Source organism: Lutzomyia longipalpis, chromosome 2 (genome assembly GCF_024334085.1).
Source record: "Lutzomyia longipalpis isolate SR_M1_2022 chromosome 2, ASM2433408v1".
Classification (NCBI taxonomy): Eukaryota; Metazoa; Arthropoda; class Insecta; order Diptera; family Psychodidae; genus Lutzomyia; species Lutzomyia longipalpis.
Window position 1 is genome coordinate 13,120,819 of NC_074708.1, and position 26,279 is coordinate 13,147,097.

General features: G+C 34.8%; 1 protein-coding gene across 13 annotated transcripts in view; it reads right to left on the bottom strand.

The window, feature by feature from the left end:
• Window positions 1-26,279, bottom strand: part of LOC129790674 (serine/threonine-protein kinase tousled-like 2) — a 98,141-nt gene that overhangs the window by 60,289 nt on the left and 11,573 nt on the right. Inside the window, exons 1-2 of one of the 13 annotated variants that reach the window (XM_055828326.1) lie at window positions 15,908-18,026; window positions 3,434-3,838 (exon numbers count right to left, since the gene is read on the bottom strand). The exons of 1 other annotated variant lie outside the window; for it this stretch is intronic. In XM_055828326.1, coding sequence (XP_055684301.1) covers window positions 3,434-3,463 — 30 coding nt within the window. In that variant the 5' untranslated portion in view covers window positions 3,464-3,838; window positions 15,908-18,026. Of the gene's footprint in view, window positions 1-3,433; window positions 3,839-7,175; window positions 12,088-12,254; window positions 12,454-12,755; window positions 18,027-26,279 lie in introns of those variants that run through there. 11 more of the 13 variants (XM_055828327.1, XM_055828329.1, XM_055828320.1 and 8 more) reach the window with 11 other exon arrangements.

Consider the following 26,279-nt stretch of genomic DNA (forward strand, 5'->3'; position numbering starts at 1 on the left):
AGTTTCATAAGTTTTCTACGTCTCTTAATTTTTTGTCGTTTCTCTACACTCGTTACCTATTCCTGGTAGTTTTTTTTTTTTTGAGTAGTAAGGAAAATGTATTTTTGTATTGATCTATTCATCAAAATCCGTTAAGTAAAGGTCACCAAACGTGATTTTTTTTTTACATAAAATGCTAAATCACAGCGCATTGTATATGTGTGCTGAAGACTGCGTGCTTTTTTTTTAAAGACGTTTATTGCTTCTTCAAGATGAGTTTGAGAAAAAAGCGAAGAAACTATACAAGAAGAAGAAATTAACCGTTTCTATCCCTGGTTAAAAATTGTACAATCTATGTGGAGCTTTTATACCCATCTCTTGGACGTGCTGGAATTGTTGTATTTGCAAGAAATTCTTCCACATTGCCCCTCAACCATATAATAGTGCTTTCCAACATCTTTTCTCTTCTTGTGCAACACATGAAAGAAGATCATCAATCCAACTCGGACAAGATAGAAATTCTGTGCAAGAGTACTTTTCCATCTTCTTCTTTTGCACATTCTTTGAATATATTGCAATGAAATATGTACAGTACATATGTATATAAATGTTGAGTATATAAGAAGAAAAAAAATCGTACTTCACTACTTTACATTGCATCTTGCAATAGCTTCAAAAAAAAATAATATGGGCAAAAATCATCGTTGAATTTTATCTCTCTTTCACCCAAATTGCACACAAAACTCTCTTTCTCTTCGTAAAACTCCTCTCACTACACGATTATGTTTTCTGCCATAATTTTTACAATAACTTTTACATAGAAAATATACATTTTTCCCAAGTCCACAAGAGTATAATCGTGAGTTCAATAAACAAATACACAGGCCTATGTATTTTATACTGCCATACCATGTCATGTTATATACTTTTAAGTATTTTCTTTGCAAGTTTTGTATCTTCACCCAGCATCACTACCCATGGCAGATAGAAGCATAATTCCACAATACCAGTACATAGTTTATGTTGCAAACTAAATTGCACCAACAGTGTTTGCTGTGATTTTACAGAGGCATGGGAAAATGCAATTTAGACACACTAAAAATGCATAAACTCCCCCTTCTCTCTCTTTCTCTAAGTTTGATCCACCATCCAAATACAAGTTTTCTCCTCTGTCTTCAATCATACCATACCCAAAGTCCGTAAAAATGTAATTTTTATGTTTTCCTCCTTTTTATTTTTAATAAAATACATTAAGTGCCAAAGCATATGCCAATCATAAAGAGAAAACATCCAAAAATTGCCCTGTAAAAGGTGTCACTTTCAGGTAAAATTTTTTCTTCAGGTCAATTCTCCTTGAGAACAAAAAAATTGGCACATTGCAAAAAAAAGTGATGGCACATGGTACAAAATTCCAGGTGCATCGAAATTAACACGACATCTCACGTGTGCTATTTAGCAGTTCTCCGCAAAATGTTCATAAAAATTATATATACTATGTAGGTACTCATGTATTCTTTTCGATTTATTTGTCATCATCCGTGTCGCTTTGTGGCTATTTTTCATTAGCTCAATTTTGTGGAAAATACCATGATTATTTCAATAGAAAATATAATATTGCCTTTAATCTATTACATGATAAAGTAATAATGTTTTAAAAAATCTTTTTCGATTGGAGAAAAAATGTACAGAAAAACCGAGGAAAACAGTGCATTTTACATCGAAATCTAATATGAATTTATTAGTGAATGTGCGGTTTAAGTTTTTTAAGCAAAGTCTAGGTCTTTCAGGCTAGACTTAGGATTTTCTAGATAGACCTAGTATTTGTAGGATTAGCTAAATTTTTTCAGTCTGTGTCTAGAATTTTTAGACTAGATTTAGGTTCTTCTAGAGAGCTCAATTAAGCTAGGCTAAAGGTTTTCATCCTAGACTTAAAACTTTTAGGCTAGGACTAAATAAGTTTTCTTTGTTATGTAACCTTGTTTTTACTAATCTGAATTTCTGTTTTTTAAGCTAAACCTAAGTTATATTGAGGCTGAAATTTTTCAAGTGAGGGCCTCAGTTTTTTTTTTGTATGCTTAGGTTTCCTTAAAACAGACTTTTCTTTTTTAAATAAAATCAGATTGTCTAAGAGTATAAAAAGTCATAAAGATCAGCAAAAATGTGTCATCCTCAATTTTTCTAAACCTAACCATAAAGTCTTGAAAGCTTAACTTTGAAAAAATTTTAAGCCCGACTCGAAAAACTAAAGCCTGGCTTTGAAAACAGATTTAGCCGAATTTAGTAAGGAACCTGTGGTTTTAAATATCAAGAGATATTCTGCTGTTTTGTACCGAAAATTGATGCCAAAAACTGCGACTGTGAAAGACGCAAAAGAGTTAAAATAAAATTTAAAACTTTTATCTGTTAAATATTCTCATTCTATAATGAATCAAAAGACAATCTCAGCTTAAGATTCTCGTGTTAAAACCTTCCTAATCCCCTACTAAGTTACAAAAAATCCTCAATGATTAACCCCTTTGTGAGGTGCAATTACCTGTGAATGACTACACTGTTAAAAAAAACATTCTCTAAAGTTGACAACTTGCACAAAATTATAATGGAGCTACTTGCAGAAGTCAATTAAGTAGACAAATTAACATTTTTTTTCTGCATTCACACTCCTGCACATACAACGAGTTATTTAGAGTCTATGTGTGAGAAAAAAAAGAATAAGTAAATATAAAGCACACACTACAACATAGCAATCAGCATAATTAATTGACCCAGATACATTTTTTAATCATACACTTGTGAAGTTTATACATTTCGTTATGTTCTCTCCACCCGAAAGATTAATATTCTAATTGTAATTAGAAAAAAAAAAATGTTCATTTTTGCGCACCGTTCAGCAGGTCTATATGTAGGTATATAATGTATAGGAAAATATGTAATAAATGAAGGTGCAATAAACGTACGCACTTATTTTCGCAATATGGCGTATTTAGCCGCAAGTTTGCCTTCTTTTTTTCAACATTTTTCTTCTATAACATTGTGTATACTGTATACCCCCTAAATACTTAATAATTTTCAGTTTATTTGAGAGTCGCTTGCTTTTAAACGCATTCAGATATAGAGACACTTTCGAGATGCTGACCTTGGTGTACGATTAAATCACACTGTTTACTGTACAAATTGGCATGATTTTTTTCTCTTCATCTCTAACGTCAAATCGAAAGATATCTCATCGAAAAGATATTTCTTGCGATTTTTTTTCTTATTTTTTTTTTCTTGCTTCTCAAGTGTGACTCGAGTTTAAAGAAGATTTCGTGGCAAACACATCACATGAGATTATGGTGTCTACACCATAATGGAAGTGAACAAATTGAAAATGTAGATTGTAAAAGTAGTATTCACTATGTTATATATAAACATATATATATTTATACATATATGTAGTTAATACTGAAATACTCACTCTGAATCGCTGAATTGTGAACGCCGCCATTACACATCACAAATGCATTTGTCGTAACAGCGCTTGCAGAAAAATAGTCTTTTTAGCCCGATAATGCTCTGATAAAATGTTCACTTTTTTCTCATTGCCGCATTCTGTTCTTAACTTTTTCTTAACAACTTATTTTGCATGTTTCTCAGAAGATACTTTTTTTTCTTTATGCACTTTACTCACACTCATGCCCATCTTTTTCTTTCAGTATTTTTCTTATAAAGTCTCCTTCACTTCTTCAATATTCTGTTTCGTCTTTTTTTTTTCTTCTCAGTTCGTTTTATTTTAGTCCGATTTTCAAGAGTGTGCTATTACTCTCACACAGTTTTTTACTTTGCTCTCTGTGGCACTAAATTGAGTGTTGTTGGGTTGCCCCTGAGAAAAGAGATACCACATGAAATGTTTTGGAGTGAGATGGGGAGAGAAATAATTCCAATGAATTACATTTTTAGATTAATTTTCTCCCTCAGCAAACACATACATTCACAACCCATCCATCCACCACACAGATAAACATTTGCGGATTTTTTTTTGCTACATATATAGCAAATATATATAGTGAAATAATCGTAGATTATGAAGCAACTATGTGCTGCACGAAACAAGACAAGAGAAGTAATGAAAAATGTACTGGTAAGCTGACCAAGCTTACGGGAGCTGTGTTTCTTTCAGTGTACCAATTTTGTGAGAGCAAACCTAAACGCGAATTAATTTAAATACGCGCAAAGTCGGGAAAAGTTGAAAAGTCATACCCTAAGAAATGTTTGGAAAGCCATATCTCGAGAACGGATCCATAGATTTTCATAAATTTTTTTTTTTTTGAAAGGTCTTGAAGTCAGCTATAACATATCGAAAAATGAAAAAAATTTATGTCGCCATTTTCGAAAAATTCGAGTTCGAAATTTTCGAAAACTTTGTTTTCGATTTTAGCGCCTCTTGCGGTCATTTCTCGAAGTTGCAATGTTCTAGACATTTGTAGGGTTTCACGAAACCTTTCATTTGCGCTTGAGTTGATCAAGATCGGACTTGTAGAACCCGAGATATGACATGCCAACTTTGGAAGGCTATATCTCGAGAACGGATCCATAGATTTTCTTCATTTTCGGCATGAAGCTAGATAATATGGTCAGCTACAACATATCAAAAAATGAAAAAAATTTATGTCGCCGTTTTCGAGATATTCATCGAAAACTAATCGAAAATTTTGTTTTCGATTTTTGGCCCCCTAGCGGTCACTTTTGAAACTTCTGATGTTCTAGAGAGTTGTAGGGTTTGTTGAGATCTTTCATTTGACCCCGAGTTGATCAAAATCGGTCAAGCCGTTTTCGAGTTATGGTCGATTTTCGATGAAAAATTGTGGCGGCCATATTGACTAAACGGCTTGACCGATTTTCGAAAATGAGGTATCGTTGGAAAGGTCTTGATGGCCCCTACAACATATCAAAATTTCAGCCCTCTAGCTATAATAGCGGCTGAGATATAGTGAAAACAAAATTTTGAGGTTATTCAAAATGGCGGACGGAGGGGTGGGGGGGTGGATTTGACCTCATAATCGGATTTCTTCAGGTCGATATTTAAACTTTGCCGTTTACCGCAAGTCTCTATCTATCACCGTTCTCTTGCAATTTAAGTTTATGATCCGGCCGGACGGCCGGACGGACGGACGGCCGGACGGACGGCCGGCCGGAAAAAAATTTTTTTGGCGCATACGTTTTTTGGAATGTGGGGACCCTAATTCGTGCTCATCCCAAGTTTGAGCCCGATCTGACGACTTTCGATTTTGCTCGGTACACAAAAGCTGTGTCTGAAAGAAACACAGCTAAAAATCTACGAGGTAGACGGAAAAAGAGACGAAAAGTTGTGAATTTTAAATACAATCTACATAAATAAAATTTAAATCAATTACACTGTTGCCAATTTTGCTTGTTTTTTTTTGTTGTTTTGTTGTTGCATTTTATAACCATCTATCATGTGTTTCTACAATAAAATTTTCTTATGACGATTTTGAAAAATTTCCATCAATACCAGCCATTTTTTTTTCTCAACACTCGCGCGCACTCCTTCCATTCGCCTGTCATTTGATCTCTTTTTGTTCCTCTCAATATATAGCTACACTTTCTTTTCCGTGCATGTCAATAGAGCAAATACAAAGCAACTGGTATATGATTGTACACACATTTTGTAATAAGCGAAATAATTCACTATGAAAAAGCAACATTGCTTATAGAGAGAATACAGTCGTAGTCTCGCAAAGCGAATATTTTCCATTTTACGAACTTTTTTTAGAGATTAAAGAAATAAAAGTAATGAAGAATAAACAATTTTGGAATGTCTGAAATAAGGGAAGAGTTAAACGCGAGCCTCGGACTTGAAGAATTAGCACAGCATAGATGCTGTGCTGTTTGATCTAGACTAGAAAGGATATAGAAAGAACACACTGACACATACCCCTAACACCTTTACTTTGGTCAGAGCACTGAGAGTTTTATGACAGTTCTAACAGCCTGATCTTAAAGAAACTAAGCGGAACTATAAAAAAAATCTATACCACATACTTAAAAAATTTAGGTCTGGTTCAATAAACTAAGGCTTAGCCTAAACATCTTAGGCCTAGTTTAAGGAACTAAAGCAAAGCTTAAAGACTTAGGCCTATGTTAGGAAAGCTTAGGCCTAACTTATTGTTTTTTTAAACCTGACTTAAGACATTTAAGTCGGAGTTAGTAGAGAATATTTTATCACCCTATGCTGTTACCTTAATGTTAACCTTACACAGTTAGCCTATTCATACAATCCGTAAACTTCTAGCGAATGTAGCCTTACAAATTCAGCAAAACTTTGAACATTTAATCCTTAAGTATTAGCAGATCTGATCTCCCTACTACGAAACCCTACTGTATACCATCACACTTCAATTGACCATCATCAACTCCATACACTACACACCACTCCCCAGTAAAGCAGCATTATTCCACTTCTAAAAACACTCCACAATATAATCCCATTTAAACGAAATGCATTACATGCTATCATGTATAGCAGTGAGACTGTTTTAAAATAAACTTCCTCAACTTGATCGGTGCAAGTTAGTCCCCAATGTAGCCACCTGTCACCTCTTTTACAAATTTCATACCATTTCTGCTGCTTTTGGAACTATCCAAAAGTCAAGACAATAAAATACCCAAACTCTTTTGACCGCTTCTTTGGCATTAGGAGTGAAAACCACCATGTTTTTTTTGCGTTTTATGCTTTTGCCATAGTGTGGAGAATAAGAAAAAAAATTTTCCACAGACCCCGCACGATTCTTTCGGTGGAAAAAAAGACAAGCGCTATACGTTAAAAAAAATCTCATAACTTCTATCAAGCGAAAAGTGTACTCAATACCATTTCGCAGCCACACAGTGTCTCATACTATATGTACATATATATATGAGAAAAGTGTTGCTATGTGCGAGAGAAAGAGCAACACACCCAGTCAGTATTCCTTCTGTATTATCGGATTTTACCAAAAAAGGTTTGTTTCACTTGGAAAATCAATATTACGTCAAGTATACGTACATATATATAGGGTGAAAATACCGAGTGTCGAGGACGAGAAAATTTTCCGCACATACACTTTCAGCCATTTTCACATGAAAATCTTTTCTCTCTTTTTCACTCCCACACCCTCCCTCCTCTTTGCGTTCACCCGCACACAATGCTTTTGATAAAATACCTCACAGATCCTGGCAAGCTCCTATATGTATAATCGGGGCCTTGTACTATCCTATTTTTTTTCTAAATTTCTATTAAACTCCCAGTGTGTGCAAAACCCGAAACGGAAACTTCCCAATTTAGAGAATACACAAACCAAGAAAATGTATTTTGTTGTAAAGTAATATTGAATTTCATTCCAGGCGAGATGAAACTTTGTGACTCACTGGATTGAGTCTCAATGCCCAACCACCCGACACCCGTGATTTGACCTGCGAGTGGAAAAAGTGACAACAGCGCACTGTTAGTGTTGTATCCCTTTTCGGATCTCGAGGTCTGCTGCTGCTCCCCTCGCGCGCACCAACCGAAGACAACGCGCCGTGCAAAGCTTCGTCAAGACTTTACAAACCAATCTTTCCTCCTCTAAGTCATTTACCCACTGAAAATTTTAGAGAGTGCCTGTATCTCGCTATTCTTGCCTTCGTCGTCGTCTTTTTCAAAACGGCATGTAGGTCTCTGCGCGACTATGCAATCTCTCCCCACAAGGTGAATATGCCTTTTATCTCTCCGTTTTTTTTTTTTGTAAGACAGAGTCAAACTCAGATGTGAGAGAGAATCATTTTTGCACACGAATATTAAATCTCTACAACGTCATACAAAAATTATATTAGACTTTTGAAAATTTCCATACAACAATTCCAATCCCGGATTCCATTAAACACTTAAACATTCCGTATATATACACAACATGGTATGTCTTGTATTTAATTATGGAAATTTTCCAAAAAAAAAAGATTTTAAATTTTGCATAAATAGTACAAACAAATATCAATGTACAAAGTATAGGTAGTTAGATACCTTTAGCTTGTGCAAAAACCCTTTAAAAACGTATTTAGTCTTTGAACTTTGAAAAAATTAAAGAATTTTCACGCACAATTTTCACATTTTGAAATATGTATATAAAATAATAAAAATTACTGCAGGGAAGGGAGAAAACTTCGGTACAGCACCAAAATCCACCAAATGAGACCATCAACTGAGAAGTGTGGTGAAGAGAAATGAGAGACATATCGCCATCTATTCACAATATCAACATACACAACATACGTATATATATAAATACATATATATATATATAGCATTTGGTTTAGAGTACAAAAAGCAGCAGCAACATTATCTCACATTGCAGGAGAATCGAGATACAGGTTTTCGGTTGAATTCATCGAATTTCTCAGACTTGTTACACACACCGTGCGCTTATTGTATGGGGAAGTATGGTGTTGGATACCGAGGAGTGTAACCAATGCTTATGATAGCAACGACATGGTGCGGCATAAACCGGAATTAATAGTTAAGTCGCGCGCTATATTAAACACATTTATGCCTCTTTTGCTTCACCATCACACAACTCGTCCCCGAATGACGCGTCACACTTCTTCTCCAATCCTAACACCAAGTGCGCGTACAACCATCCCGCAGCTTCGGCTATATATATTATATCTAAACTAAACCAAACCAACAACAAAAAATCATCATTATATATAATCTAGTGATATACATAGTATGATTAAATCCCAGAGAGTTTATGGAAGAACGTAGAATATCAACACTCTTAATATTGTGAAGAATTCAATGTGGCGCACCATGTAAAAAAAAAACTTCTCACTCTATATTCTATTTCTTATACACTATATCTCTACCCATATGTATAATGTAGGATATATAGAAACCAATTATAAACATGCAGCACGTGGGTGCGAAAGAGATACAACTGCCATATTATTTATCATTATACAACGTAATAGTACGCTATCTCACTTCCACCGATCAGCTGGTCCGGATCTCAAGTTGCCAGATTTAATACATTTGCTTTTTGCCATACAAAAAAGCCCTCCCAACATACATACAGCAGCATACACACATCAGGCGCATACTCATAGTACATTTCACGCCAATACAGAGAGAGAGAGAGAGAGAACGAAAAAAAATAATCATAATATGGGAAACAAGGAGCAACGAGTAGCCCTCTGTAAAGAGAGAGGAAAAAGAAAAACACTCAGAAAAAAAAAGCAACAACACCAAGGTGGAGAGAACTTCAACTCTGGCAACACACATCTCTTCTGGCAATTCATACTCCCTGCCCCCTATAAGCATAACATGGAATTAAACACACATTGCCCTCCGCCATTGCCACTCACCACACAATTCTCCTTATCACACCGTCCCCGCGCGCGTACGTATATATAATCTTCAACCGAACCGTACACTCCGACATATACCGATACACTAGCGCCACATTAAAGCGCGACTGCGCGTCAATTTAAAGTCAAACCTAACAATACACCAAAAGATGCATGACGAGAGAGAAACATAACAAATTTTACTCTCACTTTATTCCCAACGTGCGAGAGAACGCACGAGAGAGAGAGAGAGATTTCCGATCGGCTTACATATAGCAAAAATTTTACACAGAGAAAATTCATTCTCAACATTGCGTTCACAATTTGCCTCTAACTCACACATTCGGTAGTCATTCGGATGTGAATCGTTTATACCCACAGAGAGCGAGAGAGACTGCGTATTTTGACAGCTCGTTTTGCCATGTAGAAGTGTCAGACGATGTACTTGAAGCGCGCGCTAAAGTATATTGTACCAAATACCGACGACCTACGACGGACGGAAATATATGCCTTGCGCTATGTGCATTCGGTGGGTTGGTTGGCTGATTGGTTTGGTTACTCGGTGGGACACCAGACGGCGGCTGCGGCGGCGTCTGGCTTTTATTAATCGACCAGTCACTCATTGAGCATGACTATTTGTATGTGTGTATGTTGGAAATATTATGTTTGTATGCTCTTGTTAGATCCGTAGACACTCTGATTATATACCCGCTTCACATTTCCCACTGTGTATATTTTCCACACTCTCTCGTTCTCTCTCTCTCTCTCACTCTTGTATAAAACCGTAAAATACCGAATACACAGCACTTTGTGGGTAAACAGAATGGAATTTTATATGTTTTGCCTCTTGGCAAGTCAACATTTCGAATCAGTCAGTAACCTACTGTTGGCTGCTACGGTCATACATACTCCCTCCTGTTGCGCATTCTTCGTTTAACGTCTCTCGTGCCCGAAATTACTCACCATTTGACATTTATTATTGTCACATGGGAGGTTTTTTTTTAAACATCATTAAAAATACATATTTTGACATTAGAATTATTTATAGTTTAACTACTTTTTCTCACACTGTGGCGCCCCCGTCGGATGTTTTTTATTTCTATATTCCTCTCGCTAACTATTAATTTTTCTACGTGAGTAGCAACGGGAGTACTATTCGTCCATTCATACTTTTTTTCCACACCAGATTTTACACACACACCCAGTTATTACTGTACAAAAAAATTACTATTTTCACAAAATATTCAGCAGTTTTTTTTTCCTTTCGTATGATACACGACCTTTCCTAGGCTACTAACTAATCTCATACCTATAACACCTAAATATGTATGTGGCGCTCTAATATTGTGGTCACTTTTGTAAACAAAATATAATATTACAACACTTGTAGTGTTTCAACTTGTAGACAAGAAAAATGATTATTAAAGAGGTAAAGTGGTAAAGTCACACCTTCACTGTCATCGGCGGTAGATGAGACACTGTGGTGGCCTTTTAAAATAAAATGTCAGATTGGACGAGTTAAAAACTCAACAAGAGATGTACGAGGAGGTATGGAGCGCGTATTAATGAAGAAGCAAAAAGCAAAAAAAAAAGGTGACCCGATGAGGAAGTGGAATCAACACGCCAAGCAAGCTAGAGTGTGGTGTGTATAGTTTTCATCTGATACACCAAATGTGAAAATTGTAGCTTGGATTGAAACCAATTCCATATAAAATCACTGTGAGTGAGAAAACAGTGTGGAATATGTGTTGTACACTCTGAAGATGTATTTTGAAAAAGAAAAAAAAGAAAAAAACCTCCAAAGCACCAAGCGCGCGCTATTACACTTTGCACTCCTCAATTGACTCCCTATATACTGTCGGTATCACACCATCAGTCGTGCTGTGAGCGAAATTTTGCTGCAGTAGCCGAGAGAAGGCAAAACGGCGGCTGCGGAGGCCATCAAAAAGTGGGGACAGGCTCCACCAGACAATTTTGCTTACTTGCTATATATTCTGCTATATAAATGTAGGTATCATCATACCAGAAGAGAGTGTTACCATTGTGCGGGGGTGAGAGAAGGGGAAAAAGTTATGTTGGAGGATTCCCATATATACCTACTACCTACAACCTACCTACCTACCTACATTACAAATGTATATACATATAAAAGAGAGAAGGACAGCAGCCTTCTGTATAAAACTTGACATGGTGGAACCCAGAGAACCAGAACTGCACACATCAGCCAATACCCTTCTTTCGCATTGGGGGCAACATACAACATACTGCATCCAGCCACAAACATAGATATGTGTATAAATTCAATTGCTCTGGGGCTCTAAAATACTTTGGTTAAAAAGAGATGGCCACACTTGAGAGAATCTCCTATCAATTCCCTTTTTGCCTCTTTGGTCCACACACAATCCGTATCAACTCTCCTCGCGCATTTACTATACTTCACAAAATCCGACATCATCCGCCCTCCTACCGGCCCCCCCGGATGCGCTTCGTTTGGACATTTGCAACACTACCGCGCGAATATGGCAACACTATCCAATTCAAATTATATATGTATGTATAGTAAAGAGACCTCGCACCATCATCCCAGCTGTACTATTATCATCTTCTCTCATCCGCAATGTTTAGAGACTCTGACCGTATACCATTTTTCCCCTCTCGGGTGGCCTCCCCCACTCACCCGCGTCACACACCAGAGAGTAGCAGAGCATACTATATATACATATGTACATATTATGCGCCACTCGAAACAAAAGAACATCCGAACCCATAAGAAAAATGGCGATAACACGCAACAGTGAAGAAAATGGTGGATTATCGAGTGGCTCACGTTCAAATATTTTTTTCTTCTTCTTCTCCAAAAAAAAACTCCACCATCACTCTCATCACAGTAGCACACATCTAATTCACTATTATATACATACATTTATACTACCTATATCTCCATACTGCTTTTACTATCAACTTCATAAAATCCTCCACAGACAAAATGGACGAATAAGAAAAAAAATGAAAATATTTCACACAGAGAATTACGGAAAATATGTGTAAATCATACACTTGAACTGACAAAACTATTTTCTTCTTCATGACCCATTGAAAAAATTTATCCGTACTCTGGGGTGCGAGTGAGACGCAAGAAAAAGCGCAATGGTTCACCCACAAAAAAAACTCAACAATTTTTTTTTTCACAAATAGTCTATCCCACTCTAGCGATTAGATTGTAAAGTCAAATAAATTATTTCTAATTTTAAACACTCAACCAGCTTCACCATTAACACGATATATATATTTTAATGTGGTATTCAACTCACTTCCCTCACGTTCCCACCATATTAAACATACGTACTTTTAATTTAAAAAAAAAACGTTTTTTTTTTTTTGTAGTTTATGCTTAACCCCCTCGCTCAATATTCCTTCTATACCTTTTAGAAGAAGAAAAATTCCCAATACAAACATCGGGGTTTCTTTTTTTTTCTCCACAATATAAAAGCTTATTTTTTCCATTCACACATATTCACATTATATATTAATTTCTGGTTAACTCACAAAAACAACCACATATCAAGTTAAACATTTTTTTTTCTTTTTCATTTAAACTATACACACGAGATTGTTGGCAATCGTAGAGCAAGTTGAAGCAGCAATTGAATTGATTTTATATGATGATTGCACACTCTGCAGCAAGAGCTAAATATTGATTTTCTATTGGACTCTCTTGGTGTAATTTTAGCTATATATACAGAGAGATTGATTTTCAGGCATTATTTTGTATATATAGAAGGTTGTGAAAACCAATTCAAAGAGAAATCGGGACAGAAGAACCATCAATATGAAGTATTATGTATGAAATGAATTTCTTTATAATCAATTTAATAAAGTTTGATGCAGAAGAAAGCAATAAAATTATTAATTTTTCAGGTGGTAGAAGGGGTAGAATTAATCTCTATCTCTCCTAAATTAAAATGACCTAAAATGGGGTCTACCCTTTGGCTTTTAAAGTATTTGAAGTACTGTTGAGATATTTTATATTATCGTTGGATTTTGAGATAATTTGAGTAAAATTAAAAACTCAGAAAGAAAAGTTTGAATTTTTGCAGGGGTGTAGTCAGAAATCTGTTTTAGAAAGTGTAAAAATCCTTTATAAAGATCGATCTTTCAATTAGTCGACACTTCAAAAGATTCAGATCACTTAACCATAGTATAAAGGTTAATGCATTTTTAAATAATCTGACGTTTATTTTCTAGCATTCGATTTTTTTCCTAATGATAATCAATGACTTTCTAACGTTTGACATTATTTTTTTCAATATTTGATAAAATTTTCTTTAATTTGACGTTTCTTATCATCAAACATTTAATGTTTATGTTCTTCCATTCTAACGTTCAACATTTTTTTTCAAATGTTTGACGTCTCATTTTTCTAAAATTTGATAGTTACTTCATTGTTTGACATTTCTTATCCAACGTAGGAAAATCATTTTTAAATTCTTACATGTAATTATTGATTTTGAAAAAAATCCTAATGTTTCTAATAATTCAACGTTTGGAAATAATTTCTTGGCTAGGAATATCAAGGTTGTCTGACTTTCTTTTTTTCTACCTACCCAGGCTACGCCATTGGTGTTTTATATCTTGGTTCAGTTTTAAGAAGAAATAAATCTTAAGTTTTTCTATTTTTTTATTATTATTTGTAATAATTTTTGTAATTAAGCTCTGAACTTAGAGCAAAGCTCTGAGCAATAAAAATATTTTTTAAAATTTTATAAAGAACAAAAAATCCGTCAGCTTTCTGTTTTCGGCTACATCCTATACTGATATCCTTAATCGGTATCTATACCAACATAGGTTGTTTACGTCCTTTCTTCATTCTAATACGATCCAATTCGAAATTCTTTCCTAGCATCCTAAACTTTTATCTTTCCAGTTTATAGCTATTTTATAACAGCCCAACGACACTACATATACCGAACTATGTTGATATCTAGATATTATGGCGTATATCTAATTATGTTTATCTTATTAAATACTTTATTATTGTTTCTGAAAATGACTATTCGGAATATTTGTAAAACAATTAAAAGCCTATAAAAATGCCTAAAAGACGGTCGATTTAACGTATCACGATTAAAATCTATCATCAAGAGATCTATGTACTTTACATTTACTAACTTCTTAGCAACACAAAATTCAGACTATGTAAATACATAGCAAACAAATCAATGACACAGTAAAAGTAATAATACTTCTAAAATGCTCAATGTTAGTGCACCTTACCCTATTTGACTTTGATTTATGGAGTTTTTTCTCTTTTAGATAAATTACAAAGACTTTATAAAAATCTCACAATATTTTCCACGATAAAGTGTCCACATACTCCAACAAACTCTAGTGCACTACTGATACGACCAATAATTGCTATGTAACATGGTTGTGTGTATATATTGGGTGTATTATAAATAAATGGAATTTATTTTGTTGGGTCGCATTTGGTAAGAAATTGCGCGACAGATACGAGAATTCCACGAAAAAAATCGAACAAAATGTACAGAAGGAGTCCACTTTGTTGATGATGAAAAAAAAAGATCAAGTACAAAGCACACACAGAGCAAATTAGAATTCATCTTCGCATCGACGACAAGATTGGTAGTATAAGATAGAGTGAGATGGTGCAACATTATGTGTTCACTTATAGGCTACTATACTCGTTTTTTTCTTCATCTTTGCTCTTCTCTCTAAAATTCCTATAATTTACATTTTTCCATGCTATAGCACCATGAGATTTATATTTATAGAGTGCGCGATTCTCTTGTCCAACATAGCAACTATGTGTGTACGTTTACATACTATATAGCTATATAATAAAAAGCTCTCGTAGAGGAATTATAAGAAGGCAAGCAATACGGAGGAATATGAAGAAAACAACAGAGAGAACAAAAAAACAAGAAGAACGACGAGAGAGTTAAATACCGTTTTTGATGTGTGTAAAACGATCAACAAATGTACTATATTTTTTCTTCTTCTTTTTCCACTACTTGTTGTATTATATATGTAGGTATATATACAACTTAAGATACTTTGAATGTATATAACGATCGGGGGCTCTTTTCAATAGAGAACTTTTTTTTTTAAATACATATTATACTACCTACAGTATATATATGTACACATAATTGTAAAGTGAAAAAGAAGGAGAGAGAGAGGTATGTATAATTGAGCAAAAGAGTGTATATAGGACTTGAACACCGACCGACCGAAAAGGTCATGGATTCGTGGCACCATCTATTTGTTGGTTTGGGAAAATGAATATGGCGACAAATTACTCCTGAAGCACAAATCTTTGGCACATTTCCTATTACCATCATCACCACCATTTTCTCTCGCACGCACCGTTCAATTTAATTTAAGAAAAAAAAAAGAAACAGAAAAAAAACAGATAAGTGATTGATTGAAATATAAATTTACACACTCATTTAGCACACAATGTTGCCACTAACTTGTTATACCTACTAAAATGTAATGTAAAGAGAGAACAAATATATATGTGGAAATATAGCAAATTAAAATCAATATATACCTATATAGTCATTTTTTATATGGATAGTACCCAATGCTGACACCTGACGAATTCCACGTCATTTTTATACATAGGTAGGTTTACTTTTAAATCCTCCTCAATTAGAAATTTCTTTTTTTTTTCACACAAAAAATTACTTTGTTATTCTAGTGGAACAATCAATATTTTTGGCGAAAAACTTTTGACAGATTTTTAGTCAATTAAACACTTCACACTGGTTAAACACTTTCAAAAACACTTGAAAAATATGATTTTTATCCTTTTTTTTCTTTTCTTGGCAAAAGGACACAAAGCACTGTGCAATGGTGGAAAATTTAAAAATCAAAGAGACTCCCCCACAATTCTATGTTAGAATAAATCTTTCTTAACTTTTCTTCCCCTCTATATACATAACATAGAATAAATTCTTCTTTCACCGTATTTTGTTGTACGTTTAATAATTGGAATATCGGCTGAATTCACACAACACCATTTCGATTTGGTTATAACACGACAGCATGACTAAAATAACTAAAAATATTGATCCGAATGTCGGAGGAGAGAGAGAACACAGCAGATTATGCCTCTTGCTTTTGCCCACTCTTCTTCGTCTTTTTATTTGAACCCTCTTCCTCTCCACTTCATCACCTCTCATGCCATCTCACTCGCCAACCATTCAACATATATATATGTGGACATTATATATATCTAACATCCATACTATATATACCTACACCTATCTATACATTATATATGTTGCACGGTATATCAACATAGCCAACCCATAGCACATTTGAGTAAATTCTCTCGGCACAAAACTTGAATTGTACTCTACCGCACGGTGGGTTCGAATGGTGGTGAAATGATGACGGTGTACTTTGCAATGTTCACAAACCCAAAAGAGAGCGCGCGACTGCGAGGAAGCTCAAGAAGAAAAAAAAACATTGATGATTGAGAGCATGAGTGAGAAAGATGGACGGACACACCGCATATAACATCAGGAGAAAAATTGAGAATTCACCTAACTCTCGGGGCCTCTTTCGAAACATGACCAAAAGCATTACATACATACCTCACCGAGAGACTAGCAATTACGCAAAAATTATCCACTGAAATGATCCACGACTGTGAGAGAACTTTACTTGAAAAAAGAAACATTCCCCTCATCTTGTAAACATATCGTTGTATACTCTCAAAACTTCCTTCCTTCCTTTGGAAACATGCGGCAAGGCAAGAAAACTCGGAATTGCAAAAAGTCTGTCACACAGAGAAAAAATCATCCCTGAATTTCTTTGTTAGTTGGGTAAAGGAAGCACATACACATCATCATGGTTTAGTAGTATCATCATCTAATACAGTCATTTTGGAATACCTCAACAGAGGGGTGGATCAACTTCAAGCATTTGCATTGTATACTCTACACTACATATTATATATATGAAACTTTATCCCTGATATGTATAGCTTCCCCTAAGAAATTATAATGGCTGTGCAAGCATGTGTTTAACGATTAATATACATGGCGCTATAATAACAAGATGTTTTGAATTACAATTACCATAAAACCGAAATATCTTCTTTTAACAATCATATAATTTAACTTACATAAATACACATATTAACTTCAATTATGATAAAACTGCAACATTCACCTGCCTCAATGATTCTTACAAAAAACATAAATAAAGACATGAACATTGGATATTTAGAAGAATTTTCTTTAATAATTTGTATCATTCTTTAAAAAAAAATAAAGTTTGGTAAAAACCGTTGCAGTAATCAACGAAAAAGAATTTTCATTGAATACATTTAGTCATTATGACCGAAGATAAAAGATCCTATTTAAATTATCAAAAATGTCAGAGTTATTCAATCAAAGGTATGAAACAGTCAAAATAGCAAAAACAAACAGTCAAAAGCGTAAAAGTTATTCAGTGAAAAGACACAATAGCAGATTGAAATGGTTATAGTAATGCTTCCAACACTTGAATTTATCAAAAAGACGAAAATAGATTGATGAAAGATATAAGACAATATAATTTGGTCAAACTACATTTTCACTAATGTGCTTTCACCTATTGAAATGATCAAATTACTCTCTCATTGAATAAAACTATCAAATAACTTCGAGGAAATTATTTGATCAAATTCTTAAGTTAACCCCTCAAGAACCGTAAGGAATCCAGCGGAGGGAATGACGTGAAAATAATTTTTGGAAGTTTCATTAGGCTCAAAAAGATATTCTTGGCCAAAGCTCCGATTTTTTTTTTAATTTTTGGTCTTTCGTCCTTCCTGATCCTTTCAAATAACTTCCATCAAATTAATTGGTCAAATTCATAAGCTACAGATTGATTCTGTTTAATCATCCAATTGGCACTTTTTTTTTAACTGAAGTTTTTTTCACAGTGATAGAAGAAAATCGCATTTTAAACAAGAAATTCCAAAGTATATAGATATCTAATTAATTTTTCACATTTCAGGATATATTTATTTTTATATTTTATCCTAATAAATAATTTTGTATAAAAGAACGACCAAAAATGTAAACTCGATCCTTATGCATAAGATCCCATATCCCTTTTGTGCAATTAAGTGGCTCAGAGGATAGCGCATTAGTCTTTCATTGCTACAATCGATGGTTCGTATCCCAGGAGGAACATGTAATTTTTCACCTTTTTCCGCTGATTTTTGTTAATTTTTCAATGAAAACTCATAAAATAAGCATATTTTTCATCTTTCACACACAAAGAACACTATAAATATGTATTGTAAACACAATGTGAAGAACTTATAAATAGAAACAAAATCACATTATTTCTGAGAATGCAATATTTTCCAAAAATATACCCTGAGAACATTTTCATTACTTTATCTTTTAAATTTATTCAAGATGTCGGTATGTAGCGGATCTAGCGGATGAAGTATGTATCATTTAACGGAAATTCTCTGAGAAGTAATATCATTGTAAATTGAATAATTCTCCCCTAGTTTAGGAACCCTTTAAAATTTACGAAAAGTCCGGAAAATCTCGTGCTATCTCTGCGTATAGGGGTGCCCTTGGAAGGCACAGAAATCCATGGAGAAGCGTGATAAAATGCAAAATGCCCCCAGGGAGCGGAATTGATAAACCCCCCCAATATTCTCGATGGTACTCTTAGTCTCTGTTGCGATTGTGTCAAACAGTTATGGCTGACATTTCAGAGTTTTCCCACCTCTAACCCTCCCCCAGTGTCAGCTTGTATGTGCCAAAGTTGCTGTTGTAGATACAGCAAAAGAGAGCTGCTCTTGGGTTATAAAAGATGAGAGACGGGAAGAGTTGTGGCGGTATATGTATTCACGTTGCCGCACATAATGATTTGAATGCTCTCATGCTATAACACCGGGATAGAGCTTTTCTTCCACAGCTCCTTCCGCAGACTCCGTGACATCGGTGTGGTGGAATCCTGGGCGGTTTTACAGATGTGTGCAGTATGGGAAAGTCGGGAAAACAACCTAACATTATATACTAACATGTAGATGTATTTATATGTATCTACATTTTGGTGAAAATGCGCGATCGATTTGGTATGAGGATTTTCCTCTCTCTCACACGCTTTTTCTCCCATCTCTCTCTCGGGTGAAATACTCTGTGTGTTGCTTTCAATGAAACCGACACTATAATACCAAATCCCCGGAAATTAGATGGGCGGCGCCTCCATCTTTAAATTTTCACCACCACCCGGATGCTTTTACCCAAAAATTTTCACATTAAACACCCACTTGAAAGCTCACTCTCTCTCTCTCTCCCTCTTCCCCCCACACTCATTATGAAAAGCTACACGAAAGCTATATAATATAATATATTTTTTCATTCGTGTTCTATGGAGATTCCAAAATAACAAATGGGGTTTCTATGCTGAAGAACAAACCCTCTAGAGGTAAAATAGAAAATTGAATGATGTTTTTAGGTTGATGTGCATAGCACAAAGCCCTTACAGCAACCTATACCTACATAATATATAATTTTAATATATAGAATGAAAAATTCAAGCTGGTAGCAACAGTATGAAGCTTTAATCAATTTATGCAAATCTCTTAGGAGAAAATCACCTACTTAGTGCTGGGATTAGGGTGACACATTTCCCTCTTCAAAATCACACTTAAGTCTCATTTAGTTACTTAGGAGCCCACCCACTAGCTTCCTTTAAATACACCGAAGAGAAAAAAAATCATCGCACTTATTATCTCCACCAGACAGCACACGTTTAACGAAATTAACGCTATTGGCCGTTTTTTTTCAACCTAAACTTTGGTCGATATGGTTGAACGTCACTGGGGAAAATGTGGGTGGTATGACATTATAACGGTGTAGGTTGGTTACGGTCTTTCCATCTTGATATTATATCACACACATACCTCCTCCCCATGCCCTTCAATGAAAAGGAAAACTTTTTTGCTTTTGGTACATAACACCCACAAGATGGCAACAGCCTTTTTACCCTCTCACAATACGCATGAAGAAAATTGAGAGACATACCCCATTTTCTTCCTTTTTTTTTACCACTCAATCCTTTTCCCATGAATGCTCCTTGATAGCAAATTTCCTCATACCCCATATACATTCCAACCACACCATTATCATCATCATTCCCATATATAGAGAGCAAAATATCCCATCGTCATCAATCTCCTGTCCCAACCATCATCCCTCCCCCACCTTGATGTGCAAGTGTTGAACTCAACCAAACCCATATCATACGATGATATGGAAGGAAGTGCGGAAAATCACAATTTTTTTTCTTCTTCTTCTTCCCTCTCAACACTCACCATATATATACACAACGTAACATATTTGATTGGTGGGAAAAGGCTGCAGATTTGAAAGCACCCCCGCACGGGGCAAAACGAGTAGAAAAAAAAGAACAGAACCACCAACCCTGGGGAGGAATTGCGCGAGAAGTACACGGAGGAAAATCGATTTTCTTTGATAGCAACACACATAAAAGCAAACCGGGAGCAGCACTTCATTTAATATTCAAGAGCTCGGGAAAATTTCTCCCCAAATACACACACATACACAGAAGGGAAAATCACACACCATCACTAAATACATACATAGGTAGTCAAATTTAGCCACCTACATCCCTCTCCTGCTTTTTGCTCTGCACGTACTACACTCTACCTCTCCCGCAGCTACACCACCCCTTTCTACCCTCTATCCATCTCGCTTTCATGACATCCGAAAAAAAAATCAACTACCATGGTTGGTGTTGTCGCCAAAACACCACCTCATCTCTTTCACTCCCACAACTCAGTGTCCTCCTTTTTGGATTCACCCACTCCCACACTCGTGGGGGTAGTCTATGTATATAATACACAAAATGCTATATACCTCTACTGTTGCCTGGTGAGAAAATCACCCACATTTCCCCCATTTATACAATTTCATATAATTCTCTTTATATCAACATTTCCCTTTCCCGGGGAGAAGAAAAAAAAACCCAGCAGCAAGTTAAATTAAAATTCACAGACACATAAAATCTCACCCACGAACATTGCCACCCACTCACTCGGAGAAAACTGGCCATATAGAAGAAAGTGGTTATTATTTAAGCATTGTTATTAATAGGTGTTACTTCTTTTTTTCTTATTCTCTTTTTGCTAAATTTAGCCACCCTGAAAATGCCAAAATTTTCATTGAAAATCACCAGAATTCCTCGTGTTGTCTGTATATAGTATGTAGGGGTAACTGGGGTAAAATGGTGAATCGGAAAAATAATAAAAATTAATAACTCAAGAAGCAGTGAGAGCTAATCTGTCTAATTTTGTCAGTAGTTGCACTTTATACCCCTGCCTAAACCTAGAAAGTTTCATAATAATTGATTCAATATTTTGGCTTTTATTTGAAAAATAAATTTTTCGAACCTCAAAGTTACTCTGACCTCTCAACTAAAAATTCAGTTTTGGTGAAATTCTCTACAATATTTTTGATCCAAATGCATTTTTAGACAGAGTGACTATTGCTAAACACGAATCTAATCTGAATTTTCCGAAAAAAATTTCCGAGTTTTTCCGTAAAACACTAATAGTAAAAAGTACCGCTTGGGGCAAATTGGTGAATTTGGTGTTTTTTTTTAAATAACTTTTTAAATTTTTGAAAGAATAATTTCCCTTAATAAGTATAACTATTATATACAATTTACGATGTTTGATCATTCAGTATTACCAATTTTGAAAAACTAAAAAAATGAAAAAGTTTATTTCATAAAAACGTTTTTTTTAATTTTTTGTATTGTTTTTATTAAAAAAAAGTTTTAATTGGTACACAAATCTCTCATTCTCAATAGATATTATAGTGCCTTGCTAAAATAATTTCATTAAATTAAGATTAGCGAAAAAAAAAACGCAATTAACCGTTTTACCCCAGGATTTTTGGAACAGGCAAATTTGGAAGGGTTTGGAAAATAGCCTGAAAAAGCATTTTCCCGTTGAGATAGAGAAAAATCGTCTGAGACAAAGTTGTAGCCCGGAAAATTTCCTATAAGATACTTCTCATGGGAAATCTCAAATATTTCCATGGAACTCGGGAAAAATTATCTCCCAAAAATTCACCGAATTACCCCAGTTTCCCCTATATGTGTATAAAATGCTAATATTAAAAGTAGCCATTTGCTCATCATCATCGTCAACCATTTGATAAATATTTAGACATTTTATCCGCCCACTTTAACCAAAAAAAAAATTCTCCCCACACATCTATATTTTCTTTTCCACCAAAAGAGGGGTGAAGAAAATTCCACGCACTATGTAACATTATGTTTGCATTAAACCTCCTCTTACACCAACCATGTGATGTGGTTAGGTTAGATCAGACAGAAAGAGAAAGAGGAAAAACACAGGAGGAACAAAAAGAAAAAAATTTCACTCTTGGACTACGGCCAAAATGTCCTTCGAGATTTTCTACTCTATGGCTTCTGCCTGATGTGAGCTTGCATCGTGTGTATGAAAATCCCCCATGAAAAGCCAGAGAGAGGTATGCAAATACACTGTGGAAAAAGGTTTTCCGGGGTGAACTTTAATATTATAGAACGGAAAGAAATCCAATTGAGAAAACATTTTAAAATTCGATAAAAGAAAATTGAATGATGCTGGAAATGATTGGGGCTTTATTGGGGATTAAGGATAAAACATATCAATAAGTATTAAGGAATCCAAGATATTTATTCTGGGTACAATAATCATATTATTTTATGAATATTTTGTGAAAATATACTTAAATTTTTTTATTTTAAATAAAGGACATAAAGATGGTTAAATTATTCGTATTATCTTTGAAATCTTAAATCTACTACTTCAATCTCAAATCCTTTAACTGTATATAGGTATATATTAGCTATGCTTCTTTCAGACACTTGAACGACAAATTACGATTTATTTAAATTTCTAGCATTTTCAGAATATTTAAGTTAAAGAAAAGAAATATAGGAATTAAGATATATAGGGCCGCAGATTTTTAAGGACTTAGGACCCTGATCCTATAACAACGCAACGTAATGTATCCAAAGAATTATTACAAATTATTTAAAAAATCTAATTCTTCTTTTATATTAAGTGTTAAATAACAAAAAATAGGTTGTTCATAAAAACCACAATTTATTAGATACCTAGGTCTCTAGGTCAAATTAGTATGATTTTTTAAAAATATCCAGCACTTCTTTAAACATTAAAATTACTAAAATAGATCCATAAGGGCCTCTAGTAGCTAGGGACCTAGCTTCCTAGACCGACATGGCGCAACTTTACGTAACATTTCCAAAAATTACTGCAAATTCTTTAAAAATCTAGCTTTTTCTATGTAATAATTAAATAACGAACAATTGGCGTTCCATAAGGACTAGTTTGTTTGGGATCTAGCTAGGTCCCTAGGCTAACTTAACGTAACATAACTTATCCGAAAAACAGCTACGATTTATTTTAATATTAGGCCTTAGATTGTTAGGCAAAGATATTTTTTTAATCTGAATTTCCTTTGTAATCTCTTTTAATCTCTAAATCTTGTCTAATCACACTCAAATATTTTTTTTAATTTGGGATTCCTAAAACTTGTCTAGCAAAGCATGCAACATTCAAACTCGTATCCAAAAGGTAAACGATTCGAATAGAGAGTGTCAAAAGGCAATTAAATCACGTAAACCCGGCTAGGTCATGAAAGTAATGATATCAATCGTAAGGCGATAAAACAGTCAAATGTACTAATATAGAAAATTTTCTTCTTGTTATAATTACAAAGTGAAGAAAAATTAGATAAGACAACATAACAATTCAGATAAGAATTAAAAATGTCAATAGCTGCTATTTAGTCAGAGATTGCAGAAATTCCTAAATTATGAGACAAATCCACATTTTGTTCACAAAGCCACCAACTTGGCATCATCGCCACACAGTAAATTAGGTATCTCCTTCTCCACGCCCCTGAAATTACTCCGCATTCCACTCTACGGCAAAAAAAAATCATTTCTCGACCACCATGAGTGACTAATAAAAGAAATATAGAATCACATGACAAATTCCATTGTACGCAAAACGTCTCTTTTATAGAAATTTATTTTTATTATTACTTTTTTTTTGCTTTGCAATTGTCGTCGTAAAGGAAAATTCCCTCGTAATGTGCTCTAAATTTTTCCATGGAATTTCTCTCTCTCTCTATACATTTCCTATATAACTTATGTAGGTATATATCATTGCCTACATATGTTGCCCTCTCTTGCCCCCCGAAAATTAAAAAACTAAAATCGTCATCCACCATTTTGTTGGAAGGTTGTTTAAGAAATGTATAAACCTCTCATTAGTGTGCATTTATTATTAGACACAGTGCATTGTACACCGTTTTTTTTTCTACATCTTTTTCTTCACTCTCCTTCACTGAGAGATCCACAAAAATGTGAGTTTTTTTTTTTGAGAAAAAAAAAGAGCTGAAGTACTGTTGAGAGAGTTCGTACCCCCTCTGCTGGAGGGAAAAGGCAACACATATTGCGTGACTTTCTTACCTCTGAATTGTAATTATACACCTCTCGAAAAAAAAAACAATAACGACGAACAGCAAACGTTTCATTTTGAGTGAGAGAAAAGGAGGCAATATACATCCGATTAAATTAATAATTTATAACTGACGTATTATTTTCTGTAACCACTGTTCATATATATATAGTTCTGCTATATATAAAACCCAATATACATAATCAACCTGTGGTGCCATCTTTGTGGTATCAGCGGTTGGTTTTTTTCCTGTTGTTTTAAGTTCGGCATATACTAATAAATTGCACCACACCTTTCCATCAAAAATCACATAATCAATTTTTCCACTTTAACGCCATCATGTGCCTGACTATACGCAAAATATTCTTCAGCAAAAGAAATAAATTTAAATATTATTCCCTAATGGATCATTTGGAAAAAAAAAGTTCTTCGCCAAACCCCAAAGAGATTTTAGCTGTGTTTCTTTCAGACACAGCTTTTGTGTACCGAGCAAAATCGAAAGTCGTCAGATCGGGCTCAAACTTGGGATGAGCACGAATTAGGGTCCCCACATTCCAAAAAACGTATGCGCCAAAAAATTTTTTTGTCCGGCCGGCCGTCCGTCCGGCCGTCCGGATTATAAACTTAAATTGCAAGAGAACGGTAATAGATAGAGACTTGCGGTAAACGGCAAAGTTCAAAAGTCGACTGGAAGACGTCCGATTATGACGTCAAATTTTACCCCCCACCCCCGCGTCCGCCATTTTGAATAACCTCAAAATTTTGTGTTTGCTATATTTCAGCCCCTGTAATAGCTAAAAATCTGAAATTTTGATATGTTGTAGAGGCCATCAAGACCTTTCCAACGATGCCTCATTTTCGAAAATCGGTCAAGCCGTTTAGTCAATATGGCCGCCACAATGTTTCATCGAAAATCGAACATAACTCGAAAACGGCTTGACCGATTTTGATCAACCCAGGCTCAAATGAAAGATCTCAACAAACCCTACAACTCTCTAGAACATACGAAGTTTCAAAAGTGACCGCTAGGGGGCCAAAAATCAAAAACAAAATTTTCGATGAGTTTTCGATGAATATCTCGAAAACGCCATTATCGATTTGCTTCATTTTTTGATATGTTATAGCTGACTATATTATCTAGCTGCATGCCAAAAATGAAGAAAATCTATGTCGCCGTTCTCGAGATATAGCCTTCCAAAGTTGGCATGTCATATCTCGGGTTCTACAAGTCCGATCTTGATCAACTCAAGCGCAAATGAAAGGTTTCATGAAACCCTACAATTATCTAGAACATTACAACTTCGAGAAATGACCGCAAGAGGCGCTAAAATCAAAAACAAAGTTTTCGAAAATTTCGAACTCGAATTTTTCGAAAATG